At 42.7% G+C, this 26,672-nt stretch overlaps 1 protein-coding gene across 1 annotated transcript; it reads right to left on the bottom strand.

The window, feature by feature from the left end:
- Positions 1–18,380: 18,380 nt before the first annotated feature.
- LOC124622359 (vitelline membrane protein Vm26Ab-like) lies at positions 18,381–19,383 on the bottom strand. Its single transcript, XM_047148038.1, has 2 exons — positions 19,355–19,383; positions 18,381–18,693 (listed from the first exon to the last, which is right to left on the bottom strand). Exons 1-2 carry the CDS (start codon positions 19,364–19,366, stop codon positions 18,460–18,462), a joined length of 246 nt encoding a protein of 81 aa, XP_047003994.1. The 5' UTR covers positions 19,367–19,383; the 3' UTR covers positions 18,381–18,459.
- Positions 19,384–26,672: the final 7,289 nt, after the last annotated feature.

Genomic DNA, 26,672 nt, shown 5'->3' with positions numbered 1-26,672 from the left:
CAGAAAGGGTGTCAGGTATTGGGTCAAGTAGTTGGTGTCTCTGAACAAACAGCATCTCGGTTTATTCCCGTCAAGAAGACCGTGCCATTCAGCTGGATCTGGATATAGAATGCCGCGTCGATCACACAGCCCGCAACACACAAGGAGAACACGGCATATGGTCGCAGGGGGTTTTATTCGTCAGCACCATCTACCATTGCAACGATGCATTTCCGGACACATGTCCATGGGCTCTTTTCTCCAACATTTCGAGTAAGGTATCGACGCCGCAGTTTGTCGGTATTATTAATGTTCCCCCTTTGTAAAGTGAGTCTGGAAGACGCATAAACCAGTACAGTTGGTGTCATAATGAGGAGCGGTGCAGTTTCTCTGACGTTCATAAGGTCATGCTTATTGGATTTGGGGCCAAGGGCTCAAATGTTTCAAATGGCTCTAAACACTATGGGACTCAACATTTGAGGTCATCAGTCCGCTAGACTTAGAACAACTGAAGCCTAACTAACCTAAGGACATAAAACACATCCATGCCCGTGGCAGGATTCAAAGCTGCGACCGTAGCAGCATTGTGGTTCCGGACTGAAGCGCCTAGAACCGCTCGGCCACAGCGGCGCTGGGCCAAGTCCGGAAGTATTTCTGAAAGGGTACGTTTGTAAGCGGTTCTTGTGCCAACGTCGTCGAAGTATACCCCGCATGCCAAAATTGCGATATCAGGCGGTTATGTGCCATAGGCCTTAGATGACAGGTGTGAACAAAGCCTGAAAAAGTGCGCACAGACTAGTAGACTTGATAGAGTAACCAACCAGATGAAGTTAGGGGGTACAAAGCGTCTCGTCATCGAGCACTCAGCGAAAGTTGCTTCGTAAAAGCATCGGCAGCATGCGCCTGATTTACGCACCAATGCTGGCTGTTGCTCATTAGCGGCAATTCCTCAAAATTGCATACCAATATCTCGACTGGTCATCCTATGTGTGCCAACAAATGACTTACGTTTTATGCTTCATCGGACAGATGAACGTTTGCGTATACGGTGTGAAACGTCGGTAACCAAAGACCCTGCACCAATCGTGGGAACGATGCAGGCCAAAAAGCATACACTGGGTGATCTCGATATTCTGGAACACGCAACGGAGTGTTAAAATATGCACATTTTTTCGTCAGCACGCTGGCATCTACCAGCAGCACTGTGCCATGTGTCATACGGCTCGCAGTGTACCTGCGTGTTTCGAACAGCACCGAAATGAGTTCACCGTTCTCCCCTGGCCACTAAACTCCCAAGATTTAAAAGAAAGCGTTGAATCCTTGGGACTACCTCGCTTGAGCTGTTCGCCCCACGGGTGCTCAACTGAGAAACCTAATGCAGCCGGACATCGCTCTGTAGTCGGCATACCTGCACACCCTTTTCGGTATCTTCCACAAATTCACTGACTCTCTTCCTGCAAGTCTCGCAGCGGTCCGCACTGCATAAGCTGTTTATACAGGCTTTTGACAGATGGTCAATCTTCGCGCAACGTTGCATAGCGACAAGAACTAGGACGCGTAGTTAAGGACGGTCTGCAGGGAAGGCGAAAGGTCGACTTCCATTTACTAGGAGAGTTTTAGGAGCGTCAGCTCTTCAAAGGACACCACGTTTAAGACACTTGTTAGAAACTCCTGCATCCTGAGTAAGAACATTTCGCAGAACTTGGATCTTCTAACTATATTGTCTCTTGATTACAACAGGAACATATGTTACAACTAAATAAAAATTTTGAGAGTCTAGTACCATTATAAAAATTGTTTGGTTGACAGAAACATTTTCGTGTGGATGAAGTTTCGCCGTTCAAAATAAATAACTATTACCCACAAACACTTCATAATATGTAAGGGCGGGCAAAAAGTTTCATCTCGAACGCCGTACATTCCATATCAGTGCGCAATGGGTCGACCATCCCACAGGCGCATCGGGTTGAATAACTCCCTTTGTTAATACAGCATGAAGAAAGTCCGGAACTGCTAGCTGCACAACCTCGTCCGACGGGAATCGACTCCGTTTCAAAGCGTGTTTTAAGAGATCAGAGGCGTGATAATCGCATGGAGAGAGATGACAACTACAGGATGGGTGCTAGTGTTTTAACGTTGTATTGCAGCAACTTCTGGTTTACGACGATTGCGATTTTTGGACGAGCCTTATCGTTCCACTAGGTTGTTTTTCGACGGACATGCTGCCTCATACACTCTCTTCATTCTCACCTGGATGTCTACCGGTGTTAGTCCTACGGCAGCCAAGAAGGGAATAACAGTATTCTGGACCTTTTTGGAAGTATTGTTGGAGGGAATTCACACCATGCATCCTGCAGGGCTGTCCATAAATCCGTAAGAGTACGAGGGGGCGGAGATCTATTCTGAACAGCGCGTTCCTAAGTACCTCAGATTTATATAAAGACAGTAACTGTTCTCGAAAGACGACATACTGTTGATGACCGTGCAGCTTTTCCCTGGAATAAATGATGATTAACTGAAACCCTCAGCTGCCGACAGGTATTGCTGATATACCTCGATGTGGAGAGCTGAAAATGTGTGCCCTGACCGGGACTCGAACCCGGGATCTCCTGCTTAAATGGCAGATGCTCTATCCATCTGAGCCACTGAGGACACAGATGAATAGCGCGACTGCAGGGTCTTATCCCTTACACGCTTCCCGTGAGGCTCACATTCCCAACTGTCCACAATTCTACATATGTGATGTACCTTATAGACATTTTCCCATCCACTCATTACTCGCGCACACTTTGGCGCTTCCCGTAAGAGTTTGGGCATTACATATGTAGAATAGTGGACAGTTGGGAATGTGAGTCCCACAGGAAGCGTGTAAGGGATAAGTCCCTGCTGTCGCGCTATTCATCTGTGTCCTCGGTGGCTCAGATAGATAGAGCGTCTGCCATGTAAGCAGGGGATCCCGGGGTCGAGTCCCGGTCGGAGCACACATTTTCAGCTGTCCACATCGAGGTATATCAACAATACCTGTCGGCGGCTGAGGGTTTCCGTTAATCATCATTTACCTCAGATTTGTTCAATAATGTTCGTGTCTGGGGAGTTTGGTGGCCAAGAGAAATGTTTAAACTTAGAAGAGTGTTCCTGGAGCCACTGTGTAGCAATTCTGGACGTGTGGGTTGTCGCATTGTCCTGCAAAAATTGCCCTAGCCCGTCGGAATTCACAATGCACGTGAATGGATGCCCTAAGGGGAACAGGGGTCCCGTATCATTCCAACTGCACACGTCTCACACCAACACAGAGTCTTCACCAGCTTGAACAGTATCGTGTTGTCAGGTAGGGACCATCGATTCATGAGGTTGTTGACTCCATACCCGCAAACGTACTTCCGCTCGATACAATCTGCAACGAAACTCGTCTGACCAGTTAACCAGTTTCCAGTCATCAACAGTCTGATGTGATGATGACGGGCCCAGGTGAGTAGAGCTTTGTGTCGTGCAGTCATCAAGGATACACGAGTGGGTCTTCGGCTCCGAAACCCCATATCGATGACGTTTCGTTGAATGGCTTGTACGCTGACACTTGTTGATGGCCCAGCATGAAATTTGCAGCAGTTTGTGGAAGGACTGCACTTCTGTCACATTGAACGATTATCTTCAGTCGTCATTGGTCCCGCCCTTAGAGGATCTTTATCCGTTATTTTTGGAAAATTTTTATGTATGAATCACAGACAGCACAAACAAAGTACGCACATAAAAAAAGGTTCGCACTACCTCGGTTCCGAGGGTTCCGGAAACTGTACAGAAAATTGGAACAGACATCAACATAAACATCATTTCCCCTCTTGTTATTGCTCATGAAAACCACACACTCCATTTTGTACCACCATACAGCGTGACTTTCAAATATGGTAATGAAGACTTCTGTAGACACCGGTACCTCTTATACCCAGCAGAAAGACCTGTAGCATTCATGCATGCCGGTATTCGTCGTGGCATAGTATACAATAGTTTGTGAAGGTACTGTAGGTCTAGATTGTCCCACTCCTCAAACGGCGATTCGGCGTAGATTCCTCAGAGTGGTTGGTGGGTCACGTCATCCATCCCCGGGCCGGCCGAAGTGGCGCTATAGTCTGGAACCGCGCGACCACTACGGTCGCAGGTTCGAATTCTGCCTCGGGCATGGATGTGTGTGATGTCCTTAGGTTAGTTAGGTTTAAGTAGTTCTACGTTCTAGGGGACTGGTGACCTCAAACGTTAAGTCCAATAGTCCTCAGAGCCATTTGAACCATTTTGAATCCATCCCCGGCATATTCCATAGGCTTCATGTCTGGAGAACACGCTGGCCACTATTCGAGCTATGTCGTTATCCTGAAGGAAGTCATTCGCAAGATTTGTACGGTGGCTTCGCAAATTGTCGTCCATGAAGACGAATTGCTTCTCCAATATGCTGCCGATGTGGTTGCACTATCGGTCGGAGGATGGCATTCACGTAACGTACAGCTATTAGAGCGCATTCCGTGATCACCTGCGGTGTACGTCGGCCCCAAATAATGTCACCCTAAACCAGCAGGGGACATCCACCTTGCTGCACTCGTTTGGCAGTGTGTGTAAGGCGTTCAGCCTGACCGGGTTGCCTTCAAACACGTCTCCGACGATTGTCTGGTTGAAGGCATATCCGACACTCATCGGTGAAGAGAACGTGATGCCAATACTGAGCGGTCCATTCGGCATTTTGTTGGGCCTATTTCCACCGCGCGCTGCATGGTGTCGTGGTTGCAAAGATGGACCTCGTCCTGGACGTTTGGAGTGAAGTTGCGCATCATGCAGCCTATTGCGCACAGTTTCAGTTGTCACACGACGTCTTGTGGCTGCACGAAATGCATTATTCAACATGGTGGCGTTACTGTCAGGTTTCCTCCGAGCCATAATCCGTAGGTAGCGGTCATCCACTGCAGTAGTAGCCCTTGGGTAGTCTGAGCGAGGCATGTCATCGACAATTCCTGTCTCTCTGCAAATCTTCCATGTCAGAAAAAATCGATTCGGTTCACTCCGAGACGCCTGGACACTTCACTTGTTGAGAGCCCTTCGTGGCACAAGGTAACAGTGCGGACACGATCGAACCGCGGTATTGACCGTCCACCCATGTTTGAACTACGGACAACATGAGCAGAGCACCTCCTTCCTAGTGAAGACTGGAACTGATCTGTTATCGGACGGGCTCTGTCTAATAGGCACTGCCCATGCATGGTTGTTTAAATCTTTGGATAGGTTTAGTGACATCTCTGAACAGTCAAAGGGACTGTGTCAGTGTTACAGTATTGACAGTGAACGTCTATCTTCAGGAGTTCTGGGAACCGGGGTGAAGCAATTTTTTTGTGTAGGTTTACTTTTTTTCATGTATGTTCTTTATACTATACGTTTTAAAGCAAACTATTGAGACGATGGCACTGTCGTAAATTGTGCTACAAAAAATGTTAAGTATAATTCACAAATTTGGGAACTGATTTCAGGATTTTCTTCGAAAAGTTATTCCGTTTTCAAATTTAAGGCACAACGGTAGTCTATTTGTTAGTTAAGCTTTTTTTTAAAAGAGTATACAAGATTTCAGCTCTCTATCAATTATAGTTTTTAGCCAAAGTGTGCTTGTTGTTGTTGTTGTGGCCTTCAGTCCTGAGACTGGTTTTATGCAGCTCTCCATGCCACTCTACCCTGTGCATGTTTCTTCATCTGCCAGTACTTACTGCAACCTACATCCATCTGTATCTGCTAAGTGTATTCATCTCTTGGTCTCCCTCTACGATTTTACCCTCCACGCTGCCCTCCAATGCTTAATTTCTGATCCCCTGATGCCTCAGAACATGTTCTACCTACCGGTCCCTTCTTCTTGTCAAGTTGTGCCACAAACTCCTCTTCTCCAAATTCTATTCAATACCTCCTCATTATTTATGTGATCTACCCATCTAATCTTCAGCGTTCTTCTGTAGCACCACATTTCGAAAGCTTCTATTCTCTTCTTGTCAAAACTATTTATCGTCCATGTTTCACTTCCACACATGGCTACACTCCATACAAATACTTACAGAAACGACTTCCTGACACTTAAATCTATACTCGATGTCAACAAATTTCTCTTCTTCAGAAACGCTTTCCTTCCCATTGCTAGTCTACATTTTATATCTTCTCTACTTCGACCATCATCATTTATTTTCCTCCCCAAATAGCAAAACTCCTTTACTACTTTAAGTGTCTCATTTCCTAATCTAATTCCCTCAGCATCACCCGACTTAATTCGACTACATTCCATTATCCTCGTTTTGCTTTTGTTGATGATCATCTTATATCCTCCTTTCAAGACATTGTCCATTCCGTTCAAGTGCTCTTCCAAGTCCTTTGCTGTATCTGACAGAATTACAATGTCTTCGGCGAACCTCAATTTTTTAATATCGTCTCCATGGATTTTAATACTTACACCAAATTTTTCTTTTGTTTCCTTTACTGCTATCTCAATATACAGATTAAATAACATCGGGGAGAGGCTACAACCCTGTCTCACTCCCTTCCCAACCACTGCTTCCCTTTCGTGCCCCTCGACTCTTATAACTGCCATCTGGTCTCTGTACAAATTGTAATCAGCCTTTCGCTCCCTGTATTTTACCTCTGCCACCTTTAGAATTTGAAAGATAGTATTCCAGTCAACATTGTCAAAAGCCTTCTCTAAGTCTACAAATACTAGAAACGTAGGTTTACCTTTCCTTTATCTTTCTTCTAAGATAAGTCGTTAGGTCACTATTGCCTCACGTGTTCGAACATTTCTACGGAATCCCAACTGATCTTCCCCGAGATCGGCTTCTACCTGTTTTTCAATTGGTCTGTAAGGATTTCGTGTTAGTATTTTGCAGCTGTGACTTATTAAACTGTAGTTCGGTAATTTTCACATCTGTCGACACCTGCTTTCTTTGCGATTGGAACTATTATATTCTTCTTGAAGTCTGAGGGTATTTCGCCTGTCTCATACATCTTGCACAGCAGATGGTAGAGTTTTGTCAGAACTGGCTCTCCAAAGGCCGTCAGTATTTCTAATGGAATGTTGTCTACTCCCTGGGCCTTGTTTCGACTCAGATCTTTCAGTGCTCTGTCAAACTCTTCACGCAGTATCGTATCTCCCATTTCATCTTCATCTACATCCTCTTCCATTTCTATAATATTGTCCTCAAGTACATCGCCCTTGTATAGACCGTCTATATATTCCTTCCACCTTTCTGCTTTCCCTTCTTTACTTAGATCTGGGTTTCCATCAAAGCTCTTGATGTTCATACAAGTAGCTCTCTTTTCTCCAAAGGTCTCTTTAATTTTCCGGTAGGCAGTATCTATCTTGCTCCAAGTGAGATATGCCTCTACATCCTTACATTTGTCCTCTAGCCATCCCTGCTTAGCCATTTTGCACTTCCTGTCGATCTCATTTTTGAGACGTTTGTATTCCTTTTTGTCTGTTTCATTTACTGCTTTCTTATATTTTCTCCTTTCATCAATTAAATTCAATATTTCTTCTGTTACCCAAGGATTTCTACTAGCCCTCGTCTTTTTACCCACTTGATCCTCTGCTGCCTTCACTACTTCATCCCTCAGAGCTACCCATTCTTCTTCTACTGTATTTCTTTCCCCCATTCCTGTCAATTGTTCCCTTATGCTCTCCCTGAAACTCTGTACAACCCCTGGTTTAGTCAGTTTATCCAGGTCCCATCTCCTTAAATTCCCACCTTTTTGCAGTTTCTTCAGTTTTAATCTACAGTTCATAACCAGTAGATGGTTGTCAGAGTTCACATCTGCCCCTGGAAATGTCTTACAATTTAAAACCTGGTTCCTAAATCTCTGTCTTACCATTATATAATCTATCTGATACCTACTAGTATCTCCAGGATTCTTCCATGCCTATAACCTTCTTTCATGATTTTTGAACCAAGTATTAGCTATGATTAAGTTATGCTCTGTGCAAAATTCTACCAGGTGGCTTCCTCTTTCATTTCTTAACCCCAATCCATATTCACCTACTATGTTTCCTTCTCTCCCTTTTCCTACTCTCGAATTGCAGTCAACCATGACTATTAAATTTTCGTTTCCCTTCACTACCTGAATAATTTCTTTTATCTCATCATACATTTCATCAATTTCTTCATCATCTGCAGAGCTAGTTAGCATATAAACTTGTACTACTGTAGTAGGTATGGGCTTCGTGTCTATCATAGCCCGCACTCCTATTTTTTTATTCATTATTAAACCTACTCCTGCATTACCTCAATTTGATTTCGTATTTATAACCCTGTATTCATTTGACTAAAAGTCTTCTTCCTCCTGCCACCGAACTTCACTAATTCCCACTATATCTAACTTTAACCTATCCCTTTCCCTTTTTAAATTTTCTAACCAACCCGCCCGATTAAGGGATCTGACATTCCACGCTCCGATCCGTAGAACGCTAGTTTTCTCTCTCTTGATAACGACGTTCTCCTGAGTAGTCCCCGCCAGGAGATCCGAAAGGGGGACTATTTTACCTCCGGAATATTTTACCCAAGAGGACGCCATCATCATTTAACCATACAGTAAAGCTGCATGCCCTCGGGAAAATTACGGCTGTAGTTTCCCCTTGCTTTCAGCCGTTCGCAGTACCAGCACAGCAAGGCCGTTTAGATTAGTGTTACAAGGCCAGATCAGTCAATCCAGACTGTTGCCCCTGCAACTACTGACAAGGCTCCTGACCCTCTTCAGGAACCGCACGTTTGTCTGCCCTCTCAACAGATACCCCTCCGTTGTGGCTGCACCTACGTTATGGCCATCTGTATCGCTGAGGCATGCAAGCCTCCCCACCAACGGCAGGTCCATGGTTCATGGGGGGGGGGGGGGGGGGAGGAGGAAAGTGTACTAGAATGTGAAATAATTTGACTTTCTGGAAACTCAAGTTAAAACTTGCTTTTTATATTAAAGTTGCATAGCACTAATGCTTCCCAGGACCATATTCATCATTTTCTCTGTGTTTTTCTTCCTCCCTTCTCTTTTTCACACTCTTTCTTCTTATTTTTGCTTCTTTCGTGACTTCCTAAATTTATTTTTGTGCTTCGAAGAGTCTCCTTTAGTCAATGGCTATTATAGATGCAAGCACATTTAGTTCACCAGGCACTCCCATCACTTCCATAACATTAAGCCTTGACCCTGTACCGTCACTGAAACATAGAATAGCTTCTAGCAAACTTATTTTCAAAGTATTTAGTCCTATTGAAAGTTTTTTGTATTTGTTGCCCTATATTATTTTTGAAAGTTGCATTTGGATTTTGAGTCCTACCACGTAAATATTCCTCTAATAATCTTGTTTCACTAAGATATATAAGTTTTATTACTTTCGTTACAGCAAATGTTTATGGTTGAACGTCCTACCTTGAGTAATAGCCCTCTGATAGCCACACCATGAGTCACTGCCAGATGGGCAGAGTGCATGACATGGGTTTTCCTCTGTGGAGGTTTTGCGAAAGAAAACAGCCCAGTCTGCATTGTTCTGTCTTATGGCTTGTCCATAATAATACAGCAACATGTCTATTTCCCTGTCTGTAAGCCGACCACATCCACTAATGCCATTACTATCAGATAATTTTTTCCCTTAGAATTCCTATTAAAGTTCCTCAGTCTTGTACCTAACCTTTTCTGGACATGTCCAACACATTCAATTTTCTCAATTTTTGTGTCAGCATAAAGTTTGGACTTACAAACTTTTTGGTAAGTCTTGTTTCACTAAGATATATAAGTTTTATTACTTTCGTTACAGCAAATGTTTATGGTTGAACGTCCTACCTTGAGTAATAGCCCTCTGATAGCCACACCACGAGTCACTGCCAGATGGGCAGAGTGCATGACATGGGTTTTCCTCTGTGGAGGTTTTGCGAAAGAAAACAGCCCAGTCTGCATTGTTCTGTCTTATGGCTTGTCCATAATAATACAGCAACATGTCTATTTCCCTGTCTGTAAGCCGACCACATCCACTAATGCCATTACTATCAGATAATTTTTTCCCTTAGAATTCCTATTAAAGTTCCTCAGTCTTGTACCTAACCTTTTCTGGACATGTCCAACACATTCAATTTTCTCAATTTTTGTGTCAGCATAAAGTTTGGACTTACAAACTTTTTGGTATTCTTTTGAGTCTCCATGTCCCAGGTAAGATGTGTACATCACACCATATTTCTACAATGACTTGTTAAATACCTTCACAACACCTTCAGATTACATCCCTCTACTAAAATCACTAAAATTAATCAAATACTTATGATTTTCAGTTCCCTTAGATCAGTAATGAGAGTACTTGATAATACATTACACATAAATGACTTTAGCATCGTCCAAGGAAGTAGCAGTCATCACACCATGTAGGAAACTATTGCCTCTTCGTTGACACGATGCATCCAGGACTGGAGTCATACATTTATTGCTATCATCCATGTCTATACGTTCCTGAACAGCATTTTTAGTATTATCATTTACTAATTCTTCTGAAGTCTGTAGAATAATTTTAATGTACCTGTCGAACCTTGCAGGGGGAGATAAACCCATAATAGCACAAAAAATTTCTGTTCTTCTGTACCCTTTGCCTATACACCACATAGCATCGCACGTTTAATATTTAAGTTATACACGCCCGTTTCGTTACGCCGCAAGTGTAACCGCATCGGTTAAATCATGAAAATTAGAAACAATTCTTGATTTTGATGCACAACGTGTTCTAGCGCGTATCTCTTCAACTACTTTCACACCACTGTTGCCGCATTCCTTACACTGCAAAACTTCATTTATTAGTTCAGATAGAGCAGAGAGTTCAACAATAACAAAATCTGAATCAATAGTTGGCGTCTCAATATTATGAGCGTTAATACTGCCAAGCCCATTGTCCAAATATTTCAGTTCTAGCTTAGAAGCACTTGAAGTAGTAGAAACTTATTCAAGTGTTGTACCATGTTGTATTTCGTTATTAGCAGAATTAATCGGTTTGGTGGACTGATATCCATGAAATTTACATTGTTTAACACCGAACTTCTAAATTCTTCCCACTGTTTTCAAATGGAAAAAGAAAGTCACGCACACAGTTACTTCTCTGTACATAAAGTATTCGCGCCAAAACATCAGCAAGCAATGACTAAACTCTCTGTATAAACAAATAATAAGAAACTGTAAAGCTGAAGTTAAAATCTTCTGGGCTGTTAGGCCGGGTCACATTCTTTTCTAAAATAATAGACTTTTCGATCCCTCTGATGGGATCTTTTTCAGGATGTTTCGGTGTCCACTACTGTTGGAGTGTTCTAGCAGTAGTAGATAAGGAAACATACTGAAGAAGATCCCGGCAGAGGGGTCGAAACGTTGATTATTTTAGAAGGAAATACGACGTGGCCTTAAAACCCATAAAATTTTAGCTTTAGTGACATCGGGCAATGTATATTTGCCATTTTCTCTTACTATTGTTATGTCAAGAAAATTTATTTTATTTTCTTTTTCAACCAACAGAACAGTTTATAACCTATAGGTACAGCTCCCCAAAATGTAAACTAAATAGTTAAAGTGTGTACGTATTCCAGGCCATTGAAACGTCTTGCAGAGAATAAACGCAAACGTATATGGCAAGAAAACTGTGTTTTATTCAGACTGTCCAAAAGTATTAATTATCAATATACTTTAATATTACATGAAACTGAGGAAAATAGGAATACAAATTTGAAGACTTTCTCTAACTCTTCATCTTCAACTTGTGACGTCGAAATGTATACCTGAACTGTCGTTATCGGTGTTGGTTTACTGTCGATTCTGATAAGGACAACCCTATCACTGAAATGTTCACAGTAACGCTGTCTCTGCCCTATCTTCCTATTCATAACGAATTCTAATCCTGTTATAACATTTTCTGCTGCTGTGGATGTTACCCTAAACACATCTGAGTAGAAATCCTTGTCTTCTTTCCATTTCACTCCACTGTCCCCTACCATATATATTTTGAGCCATTGCATTTCCCTTTTCAAGTTTTCAAGCTTCCCTACTATGTGCAAGCTTCTGACATTCCACGCTCCATCTCGTAGAACGTTATACTTTCGTTGCCCATTCAATCTTTTTCTCATGGTCACCTCCACTTTGGCAGTCACCTCCCAGAGATCCGAATGTAGAACTATTCCGGATTGTTTTGCCAATGTAGAGATCATCAAGACACTTTTTGAATTACAGGCCACATGTCCTGTGGATAGGTGTTATGTGTCTCTAAGGCAATGCTGACTAATCAAAATTTATGCTGCGGCGCATTCCCAACCTGGGACTGAGGACATTTCAATTGTTAATTGAATATGCTAACCTTTTATTTTTTTAAGGGGGGGTTGGTTTCGAAGTAGATACCAGGGGTCTTTTTTATCAGTCAAAGACGCTATCCCTTTTTTTATCTCCTGCTTACTTTTTTTTTCAAGGCTAAGAGTAGATTGGTTAGTTTTGGGCCGGTGGGGACAGGGTGTGCAGGGACCTGGCCACGATGCCTCACGAGGCCTCACCCTTCTTGTCCCTGAACCGATTCCTCAGGTTTCTTTTCTTTTTCCTTTAGTTATTTTTTTTTTTAACGGGAAGAGCTTAGGTTAACAAATTATCTTCATTTAAACAAGCATAAATACGACAGAAAGGACATCCTTCCGGCGGAATTAACACGAAAACATTACGCTCGAACAGGGCGAGCAAAAGTATTTATTAACATGGTGCGGATAAACGTAATAACAATAACACTGAAGTAAGCTAACAGGTGTGAGGCCATAGACAAAGAGGGATATGATTAGACTTGCAGGCGTCTGTTCGGCAGATGGGCTGGAGGTTGGGTCTGCAGTGGTCAACATATGAGACCTAGCCACGGTGTCTCCGGCACCGCTACCTGGAAGAAGCGCCCTTTTATGAGGGCAGAAGCCAAGGAGGAAGGGACAGTAGAGTTTGGGGAATGACCAGTGTGCTCTGGTACAGTGCGTCAAAGAAACAGTTGTATGTCCATTACGGTATGGAAATGTAGCGCGGAGAGTCACATCTGTCGGGCGGTGAGTGGGGCTGGGGGGAGGGGGGGGCGGCGGTAGTGTCGTCCCGTGTGGCACCATCCAGCTCAAATTCGTTGACGTAAATATCGCGTAAAGGAAAGTGGCGAAGAAGGCGCGGTAGCGCGGTCGGTGCTCGACTTAACTGTTGGCAGTTGGGAAGTACTGCCAGAAGTCAAGGCGTGATTTATCGGTATCATTGTACGTTTAAGTGATCGTCCAACGCTTGACCCATACAATCGCACGATTTTTGGTGTCGGCGAAAAAAGTATGGTTAAAACTCCATGGGTCAATCGAATCCGACGGAACGTGGAGATAACAGGCAACGAACTGTCGAGCCAGTTTCGAGACGTCGCTGATAGCAGCCAAAGTCAGGTGGTGGGCAAACTGAACAAAGTTGGGTGTCCGTTAGTTAGATGTCGTGATGACGTTGATTTGTGGCGAGGAGGAGAGTTCACGGCGGTGGTTAGGGCCGTGAGCTGGGCCCTGGCAGTCAGTTGCATCGCTTCTGGAGCGCAGCCAGGGCCAGCCTGTCGCCAGCTTGCAGCAGCAGTTGAGCCCTGCGTGGACATTGCCCGCCCAACCGTGGCTGCCACTCAAGCCAGGCTTCACTTTTAGTGGATTGTTGGTCGGTCGGTTGGTCCGAGGTCATCTCCGTGCGGCGTAGTAGACTGGGCAGCTGGCGGTCTCTGCGCAGTGTAGGAGTCTGTCTGGAGCTGTCCGATCGGTACGAGCATCGTCGCTCGCCGACCCAGGACATGAAGGTTGAGTGGTTTTGAGCATTACGTTGTTGGTTCCGGCGTTGCTGTTGTGGAGGTTTTACTGTGAGCAACAACGAGTGAAGTGTTGTGGTGATCTGCCCTGGCCGTGTTCATTTTGGGTGAAGTTAACCGTATTACCTTGTTTCGTAGATAAGTGAACCAGTGGAATTTTCTACCTTGTGGCCGTTAGTGTTCTGGTTACCTGCCCTGGTCGCTAACGTAGCTTCTAAGCAGTGTCTTTTCCTCACCTGTTGTTGCTGCCCAACATGTGTAGTTTTGGCAGCTCAGTTCACATACGCGTTTGTTTGGGGATAGTGATAGTTGTAATTGTTCGGGGCCTTAAATTCTCGTGTACTCCGTAGTGGCAAACAAGCGGTTGGTCGGTCGGTCCGTGACTGTCCCTTGGTTGGATTCACACGAATTAAGTGTAGTTGGACTCACCACCTGTCTCGCCTAAGTGAACGAGAGCAGACCGATCCAAGGAAACTCCTGAGTGCCGTTCTCTTTATTATCCTTTTGGCAGTGTTAGCTGTGGGCGTTCAGTCCTGGAAATATGTTCGCAGAGTTTCCGTCAAGTCCAAGCATTTTCGCCTTCTGCTCTTGAAAGGTTATTGTAAAATTCTCTGAAAGATTTTACAAGTAATTGTGAGCCATCCGCCATTGGTATCGCAAAAAGGAAATTTTGAAACTTAATGTATTGTTTTACCGATTGTTGCAATATATATGTCCTTAATTTGGAGAATTTAACTTGGCGGCCTTCAGCAATCTTATTGCGTTTGTTTATCTCTTTCTGTGCACCTTGTGGGCCATCAGACGTGTTAACATCTTAAAATATTGTGGCCTACTGCCTTCAGTAATCACCATAGCATATTTGGAATTTTGAAGATATAAACCGGCGGCCTTCAGCCACTCCACATTCTGATCTCGTGTATGTATACAATTTATCTTATTCGTAAATTTAATAGTGTGTCATGTCTTTTCGAAATTGAAGTTATTCTAAAGCGTCTGATTGGAGGCCTCCAGCCGCGATGTCAATTTAATTCTTTCAAAAGTTTATTTGTGAACTAAATGATAATAAATTACAGTTGTGAAATGAATCCGACCGCAAATGTTGCCCGGATACTGGGGAGAAGGAAACGTTAATGGGTATGATGCTAAACCGTAGCCCTCACGTCGATCAATGTTTGAAGTTTCAAATGTGTGTGAAATCTTATGGGACTTAACTGCTAAGGTCATCAGTCCCTAAGCTTACACACTACTTCAGTTTAAGGACAAATACACACACCCATGCCCAAGGGAGGACTCGAACCTCCACCGGGACCAGTTGCACAGTCCATGAATGCAGCGCCAAGACCGCTCGGCTAATCCCGCGCTGCTCGATGTTTGACTTAGATGTTGTTGCTGGATTTATAACGAAGCATTGGTTCTTAGATATCTTTGGTTGGAGGAAGACATGTGCTCGGTAAGTGAGCGTGAGCATAACTGAAGTCGATGATGAAATAAAAAATGTGCGTCAGAAGTTACGTGATGTGGGCGACTGATGCTGGAGGCGTTATGGTCGCCGGGATAAGAATTTCCATGATGCCGCGCGTAAGGGAGGGGCCCCCGTTCCACTGCGTGTGGTGAACAAGCACAAAGAGCCTCTCTGAGCCGCTGATTGACAAGGCCGAGGAACCCCCGCTCATGGGGGGGGGGGGGGGGGGTGAGCTTTTCGTAGCGTGAGCGTTTCGTAACGGACCTTTAAGAGCGTACCGGCCCTGAGGCTACGCCCAATAGCTGATGGAGTGGGTGTACCTGTGCGATGTGGACCAGTCTGTACGTCACATGCTGATTGAGGTATTCGACACGTTGTAAAGTATCGAGTCAGCGGAGGTAATATTGTCACACCGATGTGTGGATAATCTTTAAGGTTCGCCGAAAATTCATGACAGTGGAGCGGCGCACGGTGGAGCGAGAATGATACCAAGGTAACGTAGTGTCTGTAGTCACAGGAGAGGCGTCAAGTCGTCGTGTATTGGGTATCGACGTGGATTTAGCCACATTCATGTTACTGCCTGCTGCAGTTCCATTGATATCTAATTAAGAACCGCCTGTGCTTCATTCAATGAACGGAGCAAGAGGAGGGGGTCGCTCCCATACGCATGACACAAAAAGGGGTGCTCTCACAAAGTGAGATCAGAAAGATGGGTCGTCAGACTACCGATGAGTGCCTACAGGTTTATGGCATAGGGCAGTGTCGAAAGTGGCCAGCGCTGCCTTACAGAACGCCGGATGGTCACTGGTGTCATAACAGGGCCATTGACCTATATCAGGGATTCCACCTGCCGTACAGGCGCCGGGTGGTATGGATAAAGGCGGGTGGAAAACCCATTTGGCTCATTACTGAGAACAGCAGATGATGCCGCACCTAATCGAACGCGCTGTCAAAATCAATGGTAACCACCTAGGCGTGGAGTCTGCATGCTGCTCTTTGTGCAATTAAATCACTACATTCTCTTGTAGCCGTTTGTATATTAACTCAGCCACCCGGAGTTGCCTGTTATGGGGATAGAATCGATAATTGACAGTATGCTGCTCTTCACTGAAAGCTACAAGTCTGAAAACCATATCTGCAGCGGCAAATAACATGTTGCTGCTCTATACGTTGCTTTACCATCATCCATTAACAGATGGCGATCGGCGTGTTTCACACTGTGATTATAACTGTTTTTGTAGTATGTTGGACCCTGCTATCTTCTTCTTCTTCTTCTTCTTCTTATGAACTGTCATTAGATGTACATCGCTGATTGTGACATTGTTTTACGAATGAAATGTCGCGCGGTTCCGGACTGAGCGCCTGAACCGCTAGACCACCGCGGCCGGCTATCGACATCAGGCTGAAGTAACAAATTAAAGTAAATTTTTTCACTTACCTGTCAATTATATACCAAAAGTCTGAAACAACATAGATCAGAAACAAATTTCTCGACCTTTAAATGATGTTCAATGTACAGAAAAATGAAGTGCCCAATGAAAATTTAAAATATAGCGTTTAAATTAGGATATAAGAATTGTGCGGAATACTAGTGGATATTTTCTGTTCATGATATCGATCATCATTCAGAGATGCGTCAAGTGTTGTTACTTACTATGTTCACACAAATAAATTCACAAAGTATTTAACAGTTTTATGAATTTCTTTGATAACTACGACGATTACTTTCAAGTATGCACTCTCTCTCTCTCTATCTCATTTGCTTTCTTCAAAAGTAGACCTTACGTTTGTCAGCTTGATACCCTCATTTATCCGTTTCCACCGTTCGTTTGGGTATGAAAATTCTTACGAGAGTACATTCTCTGGAGGCTTACTTTCAGTTTTCTGAAACATGTGGTCAATGAGGACTGAAATAGGAGTTCCATACCATATTTCAAATCTGTGGTGTAGTAAGGACTGTGATTGAAAAGTATGGCAAGTTGAAACGGTTTTAAATATTGAGTTTATCACAAATTTCCATGGTAGCGTACACACTATCAGAGATTCGAACTACCTGTGATCCTCAGTCAGTTTTTCACACTAACACTGCACTGTCTTTGGCATCACGTTAGACCAAAAACACAGGTTCCCTGTTAAGTAGGGAGATGACCATTAGCATGGAACAAAGTATATGGCTCTTAATGGGGGGGGGGGGGGGGGGGCGTAGGTATAAATTTATGGAAGCAATACAGCGTTAAAAGTTCTTTCTTATTGCTGCATGAGGTTTCAAACGATCAATAAGAGCTATATTTTTAAACCAAAAAGAAGTACCCATTTCTGCACGTATGCCAGTTTTCTAGCTCAGTATTAGAAGCCAGAAGCAGTTGTTGAACGAAGAAGAAATGTAAATAAATACAGCCTAAGTGGAAACATGCCACATTACTTTAACCACCTAATCAATCCTTGTGCTGCATTCAGTTACACAAATGTATGGCGCACGCAGGCAAAATGCAGGAAACACTTTTGAATCCCGGTCTGGCAGATGGTATTGTGCATTACTTTGGTAGCTCCTGGTTTACACCTTTCTATGTTGCACTGACAACTCAACACAAAATTTTGTATGCTGGTCCTTCGCAAGTTGTAACTGTTTCTACTGGTATACATACAAAATGTTCTTGTGTTATAAACAACGATGTGTACTCATTTATTTGTTTGTCCTATACTTCAGATGCCACCGAAAATGGACTACACGCCAGAATACCAGTACGTCAAATATTATTGCATGCAGGTCATGGTGAACAGCGCAGTGGCTAGCACACTGGACTCGCTTTCGGGAGGACGACGGTTCAATCCCGCATCCGGCCATCCTGACTTAGGTTTTCGGTGATTTCCCTAAATCGCTCAAGGCGAATGCCGGGATTGTTCCTTTGAAAGGGCACGGCCGACTTCCTTCTCCGTCCTTCCCTAGTCCGATGAGACCAATGACTTTGCTGTCTGGTCTCCTCACCCAAACAATCCAAGAAAACATGGTGAACAGCAAGATATCTTTTAAGAAATACTACCTAATCGTTGAGGTACAAATTTGCTGTAATTCATACAATAAAATTTCAGACATAACATCATAGCTGCTTTATTTCCATAGATTGTCACACTAAACACAGTTAATGCTGCGGTCTTTCATTGGCTGCGAAATTCATCCCAAGATGGCTGCCCTGTAAGCAGCGTGATACGGGGCGACGTAGGCAGCAGAGTAGGGGGCGGCGTAGGCCACGGGAGCTGCGGCAGCGGTGTAGGCGACGGGGGCGGCGACGGCGGGGGCGGTGTAGGCGACGGGGGCGGCGGCCACGTAGCTGGCCAGCAGGCCGGGGGCCGGCTTGGGTCCGGGGACGGCCAGGCAGGCGGCCACCACGGCCAGGACGACGATCACCTGTAGGGCCAACACAAGGACTCGGTCAGCACACTGGTTTTGTGAAGGAACAGACATAGAGCAGCGCAAGAATGCAAGATTTATATTTAAAGAGAAGTGAAATATTTAAATTGTTAAATTTCAGACAGAATCATGAGGTTATGTAAACACACGTAACAACGTGAACACAGTTAAATGATAATAAAATTTTATCTTTGTGCAGGTCTACAGCCTCAACGTGTCTTGAGAATGAGAAAAGGCAAAAAAGAGCCAAAGACCTACTGGTTGGCTTGTAGCCTGGCGCTTACGGGGTTAGATACTGAATCAAAAACATACCGTAATAAAGAAACCTCTAATTGCTCAGAAATATGTAAATGTAGCATTCAGCCTCTGGTATCGTTTCTCGCACCCACAGTGGAAAAAAAAAAAAAAAAAAAAAAAAAAAAAAAAAAAAAAAAAAAAAAAAGCAGAAGAATATTTCTTCTGTTACATCTTACGGTGCTGCAATATTTAAAACATTCCAGTGGATTTTGCGGAGCAGAAAATTTGGAATTACACCTTAAGATTCAACCTTTGGTGCTTGAAGATAATTCTCGTATTCTAAGAAGTCTCGTATCTGTAAACTGCACGGAGAATTGTTCACTAGCGTAATTTTGGAAGAGAGAGCACAACCTAAACTCACCTGTTTGTACATGTTGCTTGCTTGGTGGCTACTGGTAACCCTGAGGCTGCAACACGCCACCTAGCCTTTATATACTGAGATTGTGGGCCCGAGCGCTCGTCCAAGTCACGTACAGCGACGGCGATTACGAAGCCGAAGCGGCATGTGAAATGCAACGCATCGAACGCCAAGGACGTGTTCCCTCTTAGGTATCGCAGAATACTCGTATATGACGTATCTGATTTAAATATAATCATTCTCATGCGATAAATATTATATGTAGGAAGCTTTACTTACGAACGTTAGTCGTTTAGTCGTAAATCCAATACGAGATACACCTATAAGTATATACATAGTAAAGAATTAAAGTTCTCGACGTACGTTTGTGTCCGTAGCCTTTGTGGAGGCTAATCGGACATACAACTGACAGAAATCTGATGCATTTTCCACTAATATAATGATTCATGTGGGAGATTTGTGAATACAATTTGTAAATATTTCTTGCAAACTGGGTGAACGTTCACGAATTAATGTGTCACATCGCGTTTTTGTGGCTGTTTGAAAAGGTGACTACGAGAAATACTGTAAGGATTTTGACACGGTTTTCACTGACTGGCGAGTAATTTTTGTGTATGTAGTCTATTACCGCTACAACGAACAAGTCGTGTGGCTTTAGATACTTTCAATGTGAGTGCCCTAGTTTGAACGGCCGAAACAGTGTACAAATGCGTTTGCAATACGATGCTGTGTCTGTTATACCATCCATTAGGGTTATTTAAAACTCCACTGTTGGGTACAGTCGATGTTTGAAGGGTAATGAATCTAAAGACTAGAGAACGCAAGTCACTAATCAAATAATACCATATAACAGTTATGACCAGGAGATCGATAAAAGACATAATTGAAGTACAACCTGCAAAAAAGATACACGCCATTCGCTGGAATATTTACAGATGCAGCACATAGCCGTCCGTATTTTCCAAACCAGTGAATGCTGTGTTGTGGAACATCCTTGCTTTATTCGCAGTCAAAGTGCGAGTCTGGAGGTTCAGTGAAGTGATTAAAACGCAAGGGAATGGACCAGTGTGCATACGTGACAGGGGCAACATTGTCTTCGAAGTACCCACTGCAACCACACTATCAAATGATACGACAGGATCCTTAACATCGTATCTGGACCATTTCCACGATTATTTTTTGAAAAAAGATGTATACATTGGTGCACGTAGTTGTTGGTAGATAAGAGTGAAGGCCAATGATGAAATGTCGATAATGTAATGTGACCTGTGGTTTGTCAGTTCTGAAGCGTACAAAATCAACATGATGTCTGCAATAGAGTTTGTACTATCTAAAGAAGTACGTATTCAGGGGTTGGCAGTATATGGTTGTCTTTGGGGTCGTTATCGGTAATGTAATATTTTTGTTGGGAAACATTCTTCTCTTAGGTTGTAGTCTTCGTGTCTTTCCAATTCATAACAAAGTAATTTATTTAATAAAATGGCAGCCAGGTAACTATATACAGTTACTTTGCTTAACATTTTAAATTTACATTTACATTTTACATTTTTGCATATTTATTTATCGATTTCACTCTTTTACTGCAGAGTTCTATGTGATATCGTTCACATGCTTCGTTACACAGTTCACATACGCATTTTGGAGTTGGGTCGTGATAAGTTTTGTTTTTGCAAATTAGATGATGAAAGCTGTGAATAGAAAATCTACTTACGACATGTCGCATCTCAAAGTTTGGTGCTGTCCATGAACGGTTCGTCATTGCTTAGGTGGCATAGAACTCTGGCCATACATTTTCTCGTATGTCCTCCATCATATTCAGCTGATTTCTGGAAGCCCTGGTGTGTGGCATCTTATATCGAAGTTTGATGTCTTCAATTAGGAATGTCTCTCTCGATAGCAGGTGCACTAGTCTGGATCTTGTTGTTTTTGAGAGACCTAGTGTTCTTTTTAGATAAGTCGATTTTACCTTTTCTAGTATTTCTAGAATTTTTTTTGGTAGGTGGTCCCATATAAGCTCTATCCCATAGGCCAGGACTGGCAAGATTTTTGAGTTGAATAATTTCATGGCTGTTTCTATACTGAGTAGGTGGATGTTTTTGATGTCCTGTTTTGCTATTATTGCTTGGGCTGCACGTTCTGATGTATCTTTTGTGAAGCATTTGGCTGTTGGTTACAATGTCACCCCTAGGTATTTGAAGTTTGATGAGATTTTGGTCATTTCTCCACTTATACTCGCTTCGTTGCTTAGACTCACTGCTGCTAATTTCTTTGCAGTCTGGCGTATAAACGTTCCGTGTGCTTTCCGCAAACAAATGTAAAGCTTGTTCGCTAATCTACCACCAGTCACACCGCCACATCTATTGTGTAACTGGGTGTGATACTATGGACAGACTGAACCAAACCAGCTGCTGATATTTCGCCTCTGTGTGATAGTCTTGAAGAAGAAATTGGCTCAGATCACTATTCCATGCGTTTGCCTTTGAGCAATACGTTAACATCTGCCGCAAATGTTTCTGCTCTCTTCCTAATAATGTGGTCTTCCTTAATCACTTTGCGTACCATGACCGCAGTGATACGCCTAGACGAAATGTTGGATACTTCCTTGAAGCAACTAAGGAATGTATATAAGCCTTAAAACAACCCAGAGAGCTGCCCTAGCAGCTTCCAGGGCCCACGATTGAATGTTCGAGTAGTGCACTACTGAATCACAGTATCTAGCTTCATGAAACTGTGCTCTGAAAATTTCTCTTACTTCCTCCATTATTTTGATGGTTTGTTTCTCTTGAAGTGGCCTGAGACTCGCCTTTTACGCGTCTCATAACCTGAAATTATAATACAGATTGATTTCGAGCGCTGGCACCTATAACGGTTCATCAGGTCTCTCTCTAAGAAAAGAAACCGCGATTAAAATGATTCTCATAAATACTGCCCAAAGTTCGGTCATGAGTACCCTGTAACACACTGGGTCATAATACCTAAGTGGGTGTGAGTGCGTATTCACTTTGATTTGGTGGTCCTTCATTTGTTAGCGAGGAATTTCAGGAACTGTTATAAATTTCATACCCATGGGCACTTTCTTCTCCGCCGTCAGACTCACAATCAATATTCCTGTCCAATGCAACAGTATGCACTACTGTTAAATACCTACAGGATTTTGACATTATGATGTCACATAACATGCATGTAAACGTGTCGTCGTCAAGTCCAATTACATTCTCATCATCCAGCAAGTTAGTTTGATGTATCTTTCCAGGCAGCTGGTTCACAGCCTACTCATGTTTGACGTCAGTACGTGCACTTCGCTACCGGCCCCTGCAGTGGTCACACTCGTACTGTCTGTAAAGCTACGGGTATTACGCTGACCATGAGATGGCGCTAGTGGCCGTAGACGCAGTTGTAAAAGTCACTGATTTTGATAATGATTTTAACAGCTAAAACATTACAATATATATGCGTTTCCAGTCCATTATAGCCGTTCAACTGAGGTACGTACCTTGCCAGTGTCATCGTGGCGTCGGGGCGTCGGGGAGAGTGGAGGGTCACTTGTGCTTTGCTAGCTCAAGATAAACATAATGAGTTTTAGTAGTCCTGTAACGTTCGAATCAAATATTAGTGGTGTGCTATTTGACATAGTCATACCTATTAAATATATAGGAGTAACGTCAGAAAGTGATTTAAAACAGAACAAGCACGTGAGGACGTTAGGAGGGAAGACGAATCATCGGCATAGGTTTACTGGGACAATTTTAGGAAAGTGAGATCTTCAAAAGAGACCGCACACAGAGCAGCGTGACACACAATCAGTTCATAATACACTACTGGCCATTAAAATTGCCACGTCTTCGGAAGCTCATAGTCTTTAGCAACAGATTAATTTTTGTCTTTCATTCCCTGACACGCTACAAATCGAGACGCTAAGTGATGGGAAACGTACCCGACACAAGTCGGTTAAATTAGCATTTGCCTCGCAGCCTGCAGTGGGAAACCAATGTTAGCTTCGTGCCATATGGTGGAGGACCTCACTGTTTTGCTTTAGGAGACAAATTATCTCAGTGAAATCAACTCAGTTGAGACTCGTATAAGGTATTTAATGGATACATTATCGCAAGCCAGTGCGTTTAGATGTCCACATGGAATATTTAACGTAGAATTCAACCAAGACTACTTAATAAAATGTACAATATAAAGATTTTATCCCCTTGTTTAATTATGAAGACAAATTAGTATTTGAATATGTTGTCTTATTGCGTGGTGCAAGCTTTATAAATTTCAAAATCATGGATTTCTTCATAAATGTGGCACTAGTAGCCATTAAAAAAGATTGGGTGGGGAGGAGAAGTACCATAATACAGTACGCACGTTTACAGAGTATCGTCAATAAAGTAATTACAAGAGCCTGAAGGAAACATTCTAAATCTGTCATAGGTATTAAGACGACCTTAAGTACAGTTTCATGCACAGCACCGTTATTCCCACTCGAAAGTGTGCATTTCGCTTTCTGAAGCATTAACGAGCATAATTTCCAAGAGGGCCTATCCAGTGTCATTGGAAGCAACTGAATACCTTGAAACTTCCTGGCAGATTAAAACCGTGTGCCGGAACGAGACTGGAACTCGGGACATGGAGTCTCGGTCGAACACACTGTTGTAATCCAGCAGGTAGTTCCTCTGCAGAGAGAAAATTTCATTCTGTAACTGAATACCTTGATAAAATTTCTTCTTCTGTATTTTGGCCTCCAAGGAACAAAAACCTATATTGTCAGTAGAAACAGTTACGACGAAATGTATACGATTGGGCAGTTTCTGTAAATTTTTAGGTGTCTTCGATATGAGGCTGTTATTCTTCGTTCTTATTGCACTTTTCTAACTACGGACCGATCTACTAACAGCATTGCATCCAAAGACATTATGGCAAACGTAATAGGCTAGCCGTAAAGGTCACTGTAACAAGGAAGAATCATTAAGTACCCTTGGCCTCACACCAGTCCCACTAATTATCATGCGCTACGTGAACTGATGAAACCGATCTCATATCTGTATTCACCTAATCGAATTTATCGGTGAAGCTGTTTGTAAGCTAAAAAATGGAAATTTTCGCCATCACGTTTGGCTTCAGTACACTTTAGTGTCTAAAACTGTCGGATACGGTTAATATTTACCACCTCACCTCTGACATACGTTTCTCGGGCACGGTAGTTATGGTGAACGTAAGACAGAATAATAGAATGCAATAGAAGGAAAGGGTTTAGAAAGGCTGAAGACAAACATCGCACAGGAATTCGAGTTGTTGTTCGGTGCTGCAGTTGGCTCAGCCTTTGCAGCGGATTTCGCTTCTTGCATAACCACTGATCGCAGGTGGTCGCCGGCTAAGGCTTGGCGTCCGCTAGCAAACGTCACGCAACGTGGCCTGAATGAGGTACTGACTACTGATACTGCACACATGTGTTTGTAAAACAAAGTCAGTACAGTGCAGTACAGTACAAGTAGCAGTTGAGCTAAGAGTGTCAATGCTAAATAGAATCTGTGAGATTTCCATATCTATTTGAGAAGACAGGAGAAACTAGTACACGACTGCCAAATATGAGGAAATTCAGATTGCATATACTTACTACACAGCTATTCTTTGTGAGACGAAGGGTCTATATGAAATGAAGTAGATGGACTGAAATACTTGGATGGCAATTTTGAAAACTTGAAGATTTCAAATTCTTACCCGATTTTGCTCCCGGCCGCACGTGGAATTTCACTCTGCTCGGTGGGAGACGGTTCGCCTTCTAGTGGTGAAAAAAATTTTCATCGCCAGCGTTTGATCGGAAATGTAGAAGGGATAGTGGTATGCAGTTTTTCGTCAGTAGAATCTACCCTGAATCTTTCCGACGTTTGTCTTAGAGTGAAGGCATGTGGTAAAGATGATGCGAACGTAAATCTCAACGGGAGCTTCATGTTATTCGCCAGTAACAGACTTTGTGCGTCCTTAAGGGAGCACTGTAATAAACAACGATTATGACACGTGCTGATCACAAGCAGTTACACTACAGTTGAACGGTTACGAAGCACTAATAACACTGGGAGAAGATTAGTGTCAACGTGCACGATTGGAGAGAACCTCTAATTATGCTACAAAAGCTAAACAATCGCGGTCTCCAAGGCAATTATTTACCATTATGTAATAGGCAGAATGATAGAGATTCCACGAGAAGTGATAAAACAGTTTACAGGCAACGTAAATAGTGTTCTATTATTTCGCAGGAAGGTATACATTCCACTATAAAAGGTGAAGAGTTTACAGACAGTAGAGATGATTCTTGAGAAGAATATTACGACACATAAGAACAAACAGGAATGGATACCTAGAATAAAATATTAACTATAAGAGATACTATTAGAATTATATGTGGCAATAATTCCGACTGAGTAGTACACGAACACATATTCCTCAGAATATACGTTAGTAGCGGGCCAAAGGAAGAAGACTATTACATGACATCGTAAATAACAAGAAATACAAACTACTTGAAAACGCACAAATCGTACGAGTGCACACATTGTTGTGCAATAGAAAGAAAAACCATTATTCATTTATAAGTGTTCATATTACGATTCAGAACTTTAAGACACCTGATACATGATTCTGGCATTTCGTTTATCTTTGGAATATAGACTGGAGAACAGGTTTTCCTGCTGCGTTCATAGTGAAACATCACATAATTAGGGTCGAATGCGGTAATTTTCGTAAAAGGTCTACGATAATTAAGTACAGAGAGGGGTCGAATAATACGTGTCACCAAAAATCAGATGATATAAATATAATTCAAAACAGTTGAATTAAAATTAATGTTATTGAATTTACAAGCCAGAATTGCTTCTTACGGACAACGAAACTGACACGTAACATAAATACTGCAAATCGCTAACCACAATTTCGTGTTAACTAGTATATATGATCGTCTTTTAAATGACATCTTACGGTTGTGTGCTTGAGAATTCAATTAACGAAGATATAATCTAATTAAAATTTCAGATCAAGAATGGAAGATTCAGGAAAGCTGAGGCTATAAACTTTTAAATGTCGTAACCATTTGCTTCGAAGACATTAACACTTATTCAAGATTGATAACCGCGAAGAATTGTTTACGGGAACAGCACAAAAATTAGGAGAAATAATTCTAAGACAGAAATAACAGTAGAATAGTCATTGGCTCGAGATCAAAAATGGGGTAAGGCACAGTAACATAAATGAATCTCGTATTTGAGAAGTGATTGCTGAATCTTAGGAGGGCGTAATTAAAAGTAACGCTTCCGAAGTTTTTATTTTGTTCTAA

This window comes from Schistocerca americana, chromosome 7 (assembly GCF_021461395.2).
Source record: "Schistocerca americana isolate TAMUIC-IGC-003095 chromosome 7, iqSchAmer2.1, whole genome shotgun sequence".
Lineage (NCBI taxonomy): Eukaryota > Metazoa > Arthropoda > Insecta > Orthoptera > Acrididae > Schistocerca > Schistocerca americana.
Note: the sequence above shows the minus strand (reverse complement) of the source record. Positions and strands in the feature narration are given on the sequence as shown.